At 39.1% G+C, this 13,652-nt stretch overlaps 1 protein-coding gene across 4 annotated transcripts in view; it reads right to left on the minus strand.

Annotated features, from left to right (window-relative positions):
* ccser1 (coiled-coil serine-rich protein 1) overlaps positions 1 to 13,652 on the minus strand; it is a 147,910-nt gene that overhangs the window by 113,781 nt on the left and 20,477 nt on the right. For all 4 annotated transcript variants that reach the window (XM_074637700.1, XM_074637701.1, XM_074637704.1 and 1 more), the window contains exons 5-6: positions 7,613 to 7,703; positions 3,722 to 3,827 (exon numbers count right to left, since the gene is read on the minus strand). In XM_074637700.1, coding sequence (XP_074493801.1) covers positions 3,722 to 3,827; positions 7,613 to 7,703 — 197 coding nt within the window. The remainder of the gene's footprint in view (positions 1 to 3,721; positions 3,828 to 7,612; positions 7,704 to 13,652) is intronic.

Genomic DNA, 13,652 nt, shown 5'->3' on the forward strand with positions numbered 1-13,652 from the left:
CATATGTTGAACAATCACAGAGGGAAATTAACACATGTCAGCAGCCTTGTGTTGATCGTGGTAAGAAACTTAGACCTGGCTCCCATGGTTATTTAAAAAAAACAATGTCAAATTCACTTTGAAATCAAAAGAAAGAAGAGTCTTAAAGTCTATCTAAGCCTCAACGGTGTGCTTTGTTATCGAAGTGTAGCTGTTCTTTCCATCCAGTTGTTTTTTTAATGGTGTTTGAGGTTACTCTGCTGCTCTGCACTTCAGCTACAAAAAACTGCTCCCTTGCTGTGGAGAAGTTAACTGAACACACACTTCTCCCTAAGCCCACTATATCACATCGCTGTCTCGCTGTCAGTAGCACACACACTGTTAAACTGTGTGATGTGTCTACGGTTTTGGGCTTGAGTCATTCTGCAGTAAAAGGTTCAAGACTATAGCGCAGACTGTTGCGTTGTAAAGGTGGCATATAAAAGAAGAGCGAATTAGGTCATCACTCAGGCATACCATGATTTAAATGTGAATTTACTGCATACATACCCCTTTAGCCACGCTAGCAGCTTAGCTCTGGGGATGGAAATGTCAATCAGTTAGTCAGTTTGGTCTACCACTGTGGAGGCAATTTCTGTAAAGAAGGACTCGAAAATCAAGAGAAAGTCTTTTAAAGGTTTAATAAACACTTGCAAGTGGGCAAACAACCATCAACATAAATGTTCAAGGCTGAGAGCCCAGAGGCTCTCCGTTTCGTGACATTTATACCCTTGTGTGCAGGCTCACAGTCGTATATCTCCCATTGTCTGTCTGACTGACACTTCTGTCCTTTTTAGGGTTACTTGTCCTCAAATAGGCTCTACAAGTTCGTTGACTAGGTGACCGACACCAAAACAGAAATAGGCCTTAAGGGCAATGAGTGTCACCTGTCATGACCTTAGGAATGTGCACATGTTTGCATTTTTCCAACACAACCACTTTGGTCCAGACTGAAATATCTCAACAACTATTGGATTTTATATATATATATATAGATATATATACATATATATCTATATATATATATATACAATAATCCTACAAAATTATTCCTATTCAACATTATTATAAGTTATTCTCAGATGATTATCACTGTTTGTTATGTGTAGAAGTGGGTCTGTGTACAGTAGTGCGGCAGCGGCACTGCCCCTGGCACTGAAACAGGGGAGATGGAGACAGACAGAAGAAGATGTCAGCCTGCTGCTTTGCGACACGCGCAAAGCTTCGATTACCTTCGAATATTTCTCACCGAAGCTTCGAAGCCCAAAAAATGGTATTTGGGACAGCCCTAGTACACACATTCATGTCTCCCTCATGATGAAGAGTAACTTTGGTGATGCACTGACATTTTATCTAGCGCCATAATCAAGTCAAAGATGTAATTTGTCCAATAATTTGGTTTAAGGCCAAATATCTTCAAAACAAATGACATTTCCAGACAGACTCAAGCTGAACTTGATGTTTAGTGCTAATTAGCAAATGTTAGCATGCTGACACGCTAAACTAGGATGGGAATATGGTAAATATCATACCATAAACGTAATATCTGCTACATATCAGCATGTTGGCATTGGCATTGTAAGCATGTTAGCATTTAGCCAATCTCGGAACCCATCGGCTATCGGTCTGACGATAGATAAGCCTCTGGGGGCAAGGGGCTGTATTTCTGGGGTTTCATTGTAGCCGGCAGCCGAAACTTCCTTTTCCGAACGCTGCTCATTGTTTACAGTCCGATAAGCAACTTGAGACGCAAGACTGGAGTTGCATTTGATAAACGACGTGTGCGACCGGATTGTTTCACAAGTAGCCAGTTTACAAGCAAATTTTAAACCAATAAAAAGCGAAATCATCGTCAGAGCGATAGCCAATAGGTTCCAAGATTGCATTTCAGCCAATGCGTTCCGCCTCTTTTGCGCTGCATTCAACCTACTCAAACGTGATTGGTCAATACTACTTGGACTACAAACAGAAACCAGAACACTTCCGATACCAAAATCTTGTCCCCATTGCCTCCAGATTCTACATGTGAATACAGACTCTGTTTATATAGATTAGCATGTAGCTAAAGTACCACTGTGCCCAAGTACAGCCTCACAGAGCTGCTAGCATCACTAGCACAAAGAGTCATTTTTGCCTAAAAAATATGTCTAAAACTGAACGGTCATCTCAGAGCAGCACTATAAATTGAATGGAAAGGTCTGAAGCCATCTCCTCATATTATGGCATTTCTATCCTGAACCACAATGCTGCAGTCCAAGCAATCTCAATCGAACAGAAGAAAACTGACTTTTGAGGAATGATATTTTAGCCTTCACCTTGTATACAATGAGGAAAAATGCAAATATTTATGTATGTCTGGACATGAATGCCCCTCCAGTGCTTTCATAGACAAGTGGGACTTCAGTATAAATGAAACAACCAATGAATGTCTGACAAAAAAAACCTTGGATGGGTTGAAAAGATTGATTCCCAACTTGCATGATTCACTGACACTGTCTAGACTGAGAAAGTGTCTCTCTATTCAGCACAACATTCAAAGAGTGTTAGAAGCGTGATAAAAAACCCTCAGAAAAAAAAAGAAGCCAAGGCTAAGTCCAATGTCTCAATGGTGTAGTATAAATCCTTCAACCTCTACTTCAAAACCACTCACACAAGTTGACCTGCACTATCTGCTAACAAAGAAGCTCATAGCCAGTTTAATTAGGGCAAAACATGGATACACAAAATACATATGGGTGCGGCAGAAATAAAATAAATTCAACCAAAGAGCAGAGAGAGAGGCACTGAGAGTATAATCATCTGCTGGCTTGTCAGACATATGAGACGATACAACCCTTTTATTACACACTGGCTCCATAAAACCAAATAAACCCTATCCACAGAGCTGCTCTGTGGGTGTGTACGCATCTTTGTGCAGATGCGTGGGTGTGCATGCATTTCTCTGCGTGCCCAGAAAGACCTATCCTGATTCCTGAGCGTAAAGAAGAAACAAGTGGCCAAATCAGATCAGATATGGAACCGTCCTTGGCAGTGGTACTCACACGTAAAAACAGAAACTCTAAGTGTTCTCTTTCAGCCGTCGGCTACTGGGAGACAGAGGAGAACAGAAAGACAGCTTGCATATTCATTCGAGGAGAAGTTATTTATTTATTTACCCTCCATCTTTCTGTGCTAGAGTCCCGTCTCATCTCCAAGGGAGGGAGAGACATAAAACATGTTACGCATTTACAGGGAACATTCAAGATCAGCAATTCCTGGAATAGACAGTAACCCTCTCTCTCTCTCTCTCTGTTTGTCTCTCAAGTGGCAATGGAGTGTGTGGTGTAAAAAAAAAGCTATATTGTAGCTACAATGTAATGAAGATATACTGTTCAGAGGATAAATGTCCCTGTGGACAAGTGGGCTTGAAAACAGGTTGTTGAGCCATCCATATGCTCCAATTGTATATGATTGACTCCAATTTTAGGCCGGCCAATACCAGACCATTTTTCTGCTGTCTTTTTTGTGGTTCTATTATGTCTAGCCCATATATACACAAATACACACACACCCATACACGACATTTTTAACTCTTTGTCTTCATTCGCTTTGTTAGAGTGCAAGACAACAAGTTCCACATAATAACACTGACAGCACCGTTCTCCCTATAGCTGTACAGGGAGAGCACACAACACAGTATATTAATCCAAATATTCATATTTACCTCTGATTGTTTTCCCTCCCTGGGATGCGATCTCCTGATGGGTCCATGGGGGAGGGGAGCAGGTTGAGACAGGAGGCCAGGGACTGGCTGGAGTCTTCTCTGGACACTGTGCACACACCCAAACACACATATAGTCATTATATCACATTGATTTTCTAATCTCAGTTGACACTTCAAATATGCAAAAGTACCAAACCTGACCACTACATATTTCACTCATCAAAAACAACAACTGTCTACTTACATCTCCTCCCAAATTAAATTAGAGCGATAAAACACCAGTCGTGTCACAAGGTAGCTTATTAAAATTCAGCAGTGAAAGGTTTGAGTAATGACAATGCTATCAGTTGTTTAAAAAAGGATGCGTCTATTTTTTAATGGCACATTTGACAGAGCAGTGTGGAAGAGTCTGGAATAAAAAACTGGTGGTAAAGCCAGGATTTGGCATTTCTTCATGTCTTTGTAAAGGTCTCGCTGTCTCTCTCTTTCTGTCCCCGTCTAATTCCACAGGGCATGAGTCACAGTTGGATTAGGAACACTGAGCCCTGCAGCTGAACACTGCTGGCCATAAATTGCTGTGAAACTGCTTGCTTTTTAATAAAGGCTTCAACAAGCCACCTGAGAGAGGTAAAAATGAGAGTGTGCGGGACGAGTGTGTGTTCAGTCGCATGTGTCTGTCTGGATATATCTTTATATGTACGTGTGCATGTATGTGGTCTGTCTGCTTTATGTATACTGCCCGGATAAGTGTGTGCAGGTGTGTGTGAGTACCTAAATTACTCCCTTTAATTTGAGTATTGTGGAAGAGCCTTACTCTCCCATCGCCAGCACAAAGTCTTAGTCCCTTGACTTTATGAGAACAATCCATCAAACCTTTAATTTCATGCTACAGTCTGCAAACCATTAGGTCTAATGACTAAGCATGCACGTTTGTGTGTTAGTGTGTGTATTAATGATGGCGTCTCCTTTTGCTCTGCACCAGCCAGTGCATTTAGAGAATCTGTTGTGTTTGAGCCCTCCCAAAAACTCTCGAACCCCCATCAGCACAGGAAATTCAGTTTATTAGGGCTGAAGCTCCTGTTTTAATCTTTACCCCACAGTGCTGCTGAGCATTTTACTTTATTTGACTGCAACTGTAATATTCTGCGAGTCCATTTGGGACTCAAATGTAGCCTTGAGTAGAGGTAGATGAATCTAACCTCACATTTATATATAGATTGACTCTGAGATCTGTTAGATAAGAGTCACAGCTAGACGTGCTCACACAAACATGATGAGAGTCAAGCTGAGAGTAAATATACCCTGTCTCTATATTTACAGTCAAACATGTAGTATCTAAGTAACTTGAAGCACAGAAATGAAAGGTGATCAAGCTTATGTTGACCCCGTTGAGTCATTATGTTCACATATTATCGAAACACCAGCTGTCCAAGTTGATGTGTACATTTTGTGTCTTTGCAGTCTGATGTGTGTTAATATGAAGCAAACATTTGCAATCTGGAACATAATCAATGCTGACAGTATTTGCAAGTGCTTGTAATTTTGCCCAATTACCATAATACCCCTGCAAGGAATGATTAAATAAGAACAGTGCTTGCAAATGCAATCAATCATTTCACTTCACGACATCTACTCACAACAGTAAATTCCTTCTTAAGACAACTATGTTAAGCATTAGAATGTGTTAAGAAATATTCTGTTAAGTCCATTTTAACACATCCACTTGTGTTGCGGTTACAGCCACCCACCAAACTCATTAAATATAATAGTTTCCTTATATGTTATATGAAAGGAGGTTGGGTTACTGTGTATGGCACTCCACGCTGCACTGTGGCAGAACACAAGCAATAATTCTCCTCTGACAGTCACTTTTCAACCATGTGGTATGTCAGGAGGAGTGTGACTGAAATGCCAAAACAACAAAGGAGATAAATCGCTGTAAATGAGGCAGCTACATCAAAGTCGTGGCACATGTTAAAAGAAGCAGGGAGAGTACTGGTTTCATGTTTTAAGGTGATGGAGTAGAGGTGGCTTAATGAGGAAAAAGACAGACACAGAGTGAACGGAAAGAGCGAGAGAGAGAGAGAGAAAGAAAGAGAGCAAAGAGGGGGTGAACGGAGGAAAAGCGAGTAAGAGGGAAACACATGACAGTGAGGAAATATGAACGGATGTTCACGTGAGAGATAAAGGTTTGTATGTGACAGATTTTCGCTCTTGATTTGAATGGTTTCCTTAGCTTCTTTCCAGAGCGACAGCTACACAATGATTTTGGAGAAATGTACGTAAAAATAAAAAGTAAAAGACCTTGTATTTGACCCAGCTGTGGATAGTGTTGAATTATGCATTTGACTTTAACCGTGTACTTACAGTATTATAGTAATTGTAAAGTGTGTTGGAAAACTACAAACATGCGCACATTCCTAAGGTCATGACAGGTGACACTCATTGCCCTTAAGGCCTATTTCTCTTTCGGTGTCGGTCACCTAGTCAACGAACTTGTAGAGCCTATTTGAGGACAAGTAACCCTAAAAAGGACAGAAGTGTCAGTCAGACAGACAATGGGAGATAAACGACTGTGAGCCTGCACGCAAGGGTATAAATGTCACGAAACGGAGAGCCTCTGGGCTCTCAGCCTTGAACATTTATGTTGATGGTTGTTTGCCAACTTGCAAGTGTTTATTAAACCTTTAAAAGACTTTCTCTTGATTTTCGAGTCCTTCTTTACAGAAATTGCCTCCACATAAAGCAACAATGCACAGATATGTAGACAGATGCTTGCTTGATACAGTTAACCTCTTTTACCCGACGAACCTGGTAGCGGCTGAGCTGTGTGTTAAAACACTGCTTTTAAAAACTTCATAAAATGCTGTGGTGGTCTTTTTTCTGAATATTTTCTAAAAGATGAGGCCTTAACGCTACTAAAACAACACTCCAAGTGTATTTTGTCCAAACAATGTTTGTTTGGCAAGGATTTCAATATTTTAGTACAAAATCAATGCATGAGAAATTGTATTTTTACATTTTTATATTGAATGTACATACTTGACTTTGGATTGTTCTTTGTTATCTTATTTACATTATTATTGATCTTATTTGTTATTATCTAAGTTTTACTTGATCATATTTCATTATTATAATAAAACTACTCCATTTGGAGTCAAAATTATACAATTTTCTTTTTTATTGATTTTATACTGTGCACAATGGTAGAAACTGATGATGCACAGGGCAAATGTCATGGTCAAAGGCCCCATTGTGTGCACATAGCCTCCTGTAGTGGATATCAGTAGTTTTTTAGAGCCAGTTTCCCTTTCAAGAGGTAGAAAATCCATTTGGCATACTTTGGGTATCCAAGTAGCCAAATGCAGAGTCCGCCTGGTCCTATCCTGACTAAAACCTTTGTAGAATCTATGTGCTTTGTGTTATTTATATCTGCTTTGGCACAGTTGTAGTCAAGGAGTTGCTGAATGAATTCAGTGGCATCTCTGTGCATGTCATCATTGCTATAATGGTGTTATCCACTGTCTAATCTTGAAGAACATTTTAGGCAAGGATAAAAATGAAAATGTTTCCTTTGGTTCATCACAATTTACTCAGGCATAGTAACAGTCAAAATGTTACTTACACTGGTGATGAATTATCTGATGTCTTACCTATCCATATAGACCAATATCATGCATATAGACCTGGTAGTTGTGGAGCTATTCTTGATTTATTTTGGGTATGTCTGTCTAGGCGAACCACACCTTCCAGCACCCTAGGGCTTAAGAGGTTAAATTGGTTAAAGTGACCTGTAACTTCGCATAACCTCGTATGGTTGACCCACACACTTGCCATAAAGACTTCGGTGTAGAGATGCAGATCTTATGTGGTGAAAAAAATCTACTTTACCATGTCGATGTCGCTGATCATCAGAAAGGTCCAGGTCTAACATAAGATCATCTTCATCCAGTTCTGACGAACCCAGATTGTTTAAAACATCCTGCAGAAAAGAAAGCAAAACCCCAAAACTTACAATGAACAATTTAAAAATATACATCTGACAAAATAATAGTAATATTATATTCATAACAATATGATTATGTAGGTTGTTCTTTTTTCTAATCAAGAAAAATACGTTAAAATGAAAATGTTGGTCTAAACGAGTCATTATGATGAACAGTTTTAATACAATTTTAGCCAAACACTCATTAATATCAGGCCGGTTTGGCAAACCCTGGGGAAGACAAAATACTAATTAAAAATAGGGCTGAGATATGACAACACTAAAGGCAAAATATAAAAATATTTTCATCAAAGTAATCCAGGTGGTTCAAAACATTCTGAAAAAGATTCTCCAATCAGAAAATCACTACCTTTGATCAACATTAGCAACAAAAACAACGCTATTTTTATTAGGGAATGGGATTTCTTTCCCTTTGCCTGCACTTAACGAGATATTTTGTCCCTCATCACTGCATCCATGCTCAAGAAAACATATTGGTGCTTGGTGATAAGGGTTTAGTTTGAGAAAGCAGTGAATGTGCCAAATCAGGCTGTAGGTTTGTGTAACATCTGTCAGCACCCCTGGGGTGTCACAAGCAAAAAATACCTGCTGCACAAGAAAACTTTGCAAATCAAACCTATTATTTTAGACGTTTGATTTTCAAAATTGTATTAACAATCCAAACTTTCAAAAGCATTTGTCTCATGACATTATCTTTGTAGGCTCTAAAAAATATTTTACAAACGAGCCATCTGAACAACAACTTGACATTTTTCCATCTACCTTACAGAGGACAGAGTGTTCTTTTGTCAATGTGACCGCTAACAGCGCTGATATCCACCCAGTAACAAAATCTCACCTGTGTCCCCTTTGCCATTATCTGTCTCCCCTCACCTTTCAAACAGCATGAAACATAAACCAATGAGTGTACCAACCACTCTAAAACATATGTTAAACAAAAACCGTCAAATAGATGTCTAAATAAACTCAGACATCAGTGACAATGTTATCCGAAGTCAAGAACGCTGTAAAAACCCATGTTTTACAAACTTCCCTCCTCCCTGGATGGCCCTGAATTATCAACTGTATCCCCACACTCATTACAGTTTTAATATCTCTTGACAAGTCTTTAGATATTACAGATGAGTTTTGACTGTAGTGAGTCATGTTTCACCACTTAATGCCCACCACAAAATCTGCACCAGTAAATGCTCCCATGTTCTTGGTATTATTATGAGGTTATAATGATGCCTGATGCTCCTTTTTAGTTCAGTTGCATTTCAAAAGTCAACACTGCCATCTGATGGTCATCAAAGGGAAAACCCACTGCAGAAACAAGATGTAGCTACAAGAATAAAGAGTGGCAAATACATTGATTAAAAAAGACTACATACCCCTGCATAAGAGAGCGTGCTTATTGTAGCTAGATATATATATTTGTCATTGCAGCAGGGAACTAAAAAAAGGACTTGCTTGAACATGTTCACTTAATAACACACACACACACACACACTCTCACCATCAGCAGGTTCTTTCCAATTACTCAGGAGCTAAAAGTACCATAGCATTACAAAGGTCAAATAATAATATTTGCAGCCAATTCTGCATATTTGATTTAGACAGCATACCATGTAGGTGCACTATAAGACCTAGGACAATTACCCGTAATAATGAGCACCATGTTGTTTTTTTTATTTCATACAGTACGCTGAATTGTCCTCTCAGCAGTTTGATAACCTCACAAGAACTAATTATTCACTATGGGTATTGCTTTCACCTGGTTTGAATACTTTTTATTACCTGAAATAACCGTTTAGACAAGATTTTCAAAATGAGAACAAGTCGGTGATGCTTACTATATCGGTAGAAAGAACTTGTCTGAACTTTTGTGCAAAAATGAAACTCTTAATCCAAAGCAAATATCAAGAGTCCGAAAAACTGCTCTGCTCCAGACTCACGGCGTATCGGCAGGTGCAGATGGATCCCGAAAATCCAATAACCAACTCTGTTCAGCTCTCATCACTGTTGTTTGGACATAAACAAACTCCCAGCCACACTCGGTATTGATCTCCTCCCATCTGAGTACAAGAGCCTCAATGCTTGGTGACATGTCTAACTATAGAGAGGAATTTTCCAAACAGCTAAATCAATGTTCTTCGAGGCCATACCTACATGAAGTCATTGGGGTCTATGTACTGTATGAATCCATCCATCCATCTGCAACCGCTTATCCCGTTAGGGGTCGCGGGGGGGCTGGAGCCGATCCCAGCCGACATTGGGCGAAGGCAGGGTACACCCTGGACAGGTCGCCAGTCCATCGCAGGGCTGACACATAGAGACAGACAACCATTCACGCTCACACTCACACCTACGGGCAATTTAGAGTCCACAATTAACCTAACCTGCATGTCTTTGGACTGTGGGAGGAAACCGGAGTACCCGGAGAAAACCCACGCTAACACGGGGAGAACATGCAAACTCCACACAGAAGGGTCCCAAGCCGGATTCGAACCTGCAACCCTTTAGCTGTGAGGCGCCAGTGCTAACCACTGCACCACCGTGTGAAAAGTACTATATGAATGTACTATATATTATTATATATATGTATTATATTACTTTTTTTTCACCAGATGCTCGGCGCAGTTAACATCAGTAAAAGACCAGGATGCTTTTCAGCGTAATGCAATTCAACAGAAGAACTCATTTCAGGCATTAGAGCTAATAGCTAAAGGTATTGGAAAAAGAAATGAAGGCCCATACCGCGTGATACTATTGCACACAGACTTCATTTGAAGCTGAATTACCCATTTTAATGTGCCCCTCTAACCACAGAAATGTATTAATATGATTTTACAACCCAGCGATGTCACCTTTTTACCTCGCTTACGTGATTTGAGTGAGTGTAATCCTTGAGTTAATAGAGATAATATCAGATTCAGGTCTCGTTAACAGATGGCTCCATCTCTTAACTGCCACGCAGAATGACATCCAAAACAGGGAAAAGAGGAAGCAAGAGGTTCTTTCTGTCCATTAAAATCCACTGGTTTCTGTTCACACTGTGTGGATCTGGGGCGATACATGCATTAAGATCAAGAGAGAGACATTTAGCTTTGCAGCCAGGTATTATGGCTTCTAGCGATGGAAAATATACGGACTAACAAATTACTTTCATTTCTGTCTGACGCTTTACAGCCAGCTGTGTTTACAATGTGCCTAAGGGAGCAAAGGATTGAATGTCCAGTCAAATTGGAAATCTGTTTGTTGAATGAAACAGATTTTTTTACCCACACTGCATAACTTACATCACCTGCATTTGTTCTTTACACTACTATTAATATTAACTCCTATCAATACAGAATAATCACTCATCTCAAAGCAAACATCTGTTCCATATTCAACACCCAATGACATTTAATATTTAAGAGAGTTAAATACTAAATCCCAGTGATTTATAATGTTGACTTTGTTAGCAACAGAATCCATATTTTCCCTATGGCTATTAATCTGAGGTACATATTGTAATTCAGGATTCCCATCACGTTTTGAAAAGTCTACAACTTTATGAGAATATGTTGTGACTGAGGCTGTTGAGACAGAAAATATGACTACAGTCATAATTTAGTGTGAGATATCTACATTTCCTACTTCTGCAATACGTACTGTAGTCTGGTCGTGAAAAAAGGATTTCTAGAAGATTAAGTACTTAATATGGAGATATTGGATGTCTTCTGTATGTCTAATGACCTTTTTTATGACATTTTGACATATAGCAGGAAAAGCCCAGGTATAATTAATAACATGAAATAACTTTATTCTATTTGGGTGCTCCAGTTTCCCGACCCTGGTATTGTGCATGCTAGATCAGAGGAATGGCTTAAAGGGGTAGTTTAAAAACAATTTACTGCTGTAGATACATTTCACTTTCAGTTCAGTTCCCCGTTGGAAAGGAGAAGGAAAAGGCTGTCTGACGGCAAGATAAAGCGGTGAAAATATTAAAAATATTGCATACACTTAAACAGATATACATTTTTTTTAGATGAACCTTTCTTTTAGGTGGCTAAAATGTGTTTTTCTGCCGTCCCTGTCCACAGCACTGTATTGTTTTGCTCCTGTGCCGGTACTCCTGTCTGTTTCTCAAGCGGGGGGCGTGCTGACCGCATTCTACTGTAGGTAATAAACCGACTATGGATAAGTACCTCATACAAACCCACTTCAAAACACTCAGACTATCCCTTTAAGTTGTGGTCAGACCTGATTTTGCTCCCCATTTATTTCTATGCAGAACAGCGCAAGATGTATTTACCTCTAATGCTTCTAGTAGCATTCAGTTTGATTGAAGTTTGACCTGCGGGATCGTTAGAGAGACAGGGTCGGTTTGACCTCTCATTCGGAAAAGATATTGTTTATTCATATTCGTGTTTTATGACTGCATCGCATAGTCAAGTACAAGGAGAGTGACAGAAATGAAAGAAAGTGAAGTGTTTGATAAGAAAATGTATGATTTATAACTTTGTGGAGAACTGTTGTTCCCCTGCTAGCCGTGGTCCCCCATTTATGCTTACAACCCAACCCATGCTATTTCCTGTCCTGCCTGCTTTTTACCACACCATGCGAGTATATTTTGCCTGGCGAATTAAAGCCTGAAAGCACATTCACTGGAACACACCATCAATTATTATTTGTTTTTTGTTACACCTGTGCTTTATCTGCAATGACTGGTCAAAATACCTACCATGAAGAGTAAGGGTGGGAATCACCAGATGCCCCTCAATATGATATTATCACGATACATTTTACACATTTACCAATATGCTTAATGAGTATTGCGATAAAATATATTGCAATTTATTACCTTTTTTCAACTGCAAATTATGCAGTTTGTCAACATCTGTTTTATCTAATAAGATACTCTCTGTTCATCGCAGAGTTTTCATTCACATATCTTGAGATCAGAGGTCAAGGGATCCCTTTGAAAATGTCCATGCCAGTTTTTCCTTGCCAAAATTTAGTGTAATTTTGGAGCATTATTTAGTGTTCTTAATTTCATAGGATACCAGTATCTTCACTCTAGCTTTAAGACTTAGCCGGCTACAACCTATGAAGGACAGAAGAGCGGCTGTTAAGAGGTTAATAGTTTATATAATAAAAGATCAATACTTGACATCCGTGTATCAATACAATATTGCCACACAAAATATTGCGATACTATGCCGTATCAATTTTTTCCCCCATCCTCTGGTCACAAAAGATGGTATGTAGATGTACATCTTAAAGTTAAGTGATGAATCTTGAGCACTAAACGTATATTTCACTAAATAGCGCCTACAATTTGGACATAGTAAGGAGTGAACATTAGAACAAGGTACTAGATTAAGTTATGGCTACACATTACCAGCCTACAATTAAATTGAATGAATACCTGACTGCACCAACATAACCTAAAAGCTATTAAAAGGATTGTCTTTGAGCTCTTTAGCCTCATTGCTGTAGATGAAAAGACATTTCAGTGAATTAAAAGAAACATTGGTGTCTACAGCAGAGGTAGTCTATTCCAATCCTCCAGGGTTGGAGTCCTGCAGACTCTCGTTCCTCTCTGATGGCTAATGAGCCCCTAATTGACTATCAACTCCATTCTTTCCAGGTACATTTACCATTTTATTAGCCTCTACTGTTCCATGATTTAAAAATTAACTCATTTAGAATATGAAAAGGAAGTTATCTTGACATAATCACCATGATATATTAAACATAACTGGTTATAATGAGGCCATTTACCTATTAAATGCAATATTAGAAGCTATTCATTAATGTGTGTGAACATGCTGGTAGTCCCATAACAGAAGTGGTGTTATTATGAAGTCCATATCTTACAATAAGTGTTGTTGTTTTTAAAAAAAGCAGGTTTTCTTTAGTAATATGCAAATAAATGCAGCGTGATGATTCCTT

This window comes from Sebastes fasciatus, chromosome 6 (genome assembly GCF_043250625.1).
Source record: "Sebastes fasciatus isolate fSebFas1 chromosome 6, fSebFas1.pri, whole genome shotgun sequence".
Lineage (NCBI taxonomy): Eukaryota > Metazoa > Chordata > Actinopteri > Perciformes > Sebastidae > Sebastes > Sebastes fasciatus.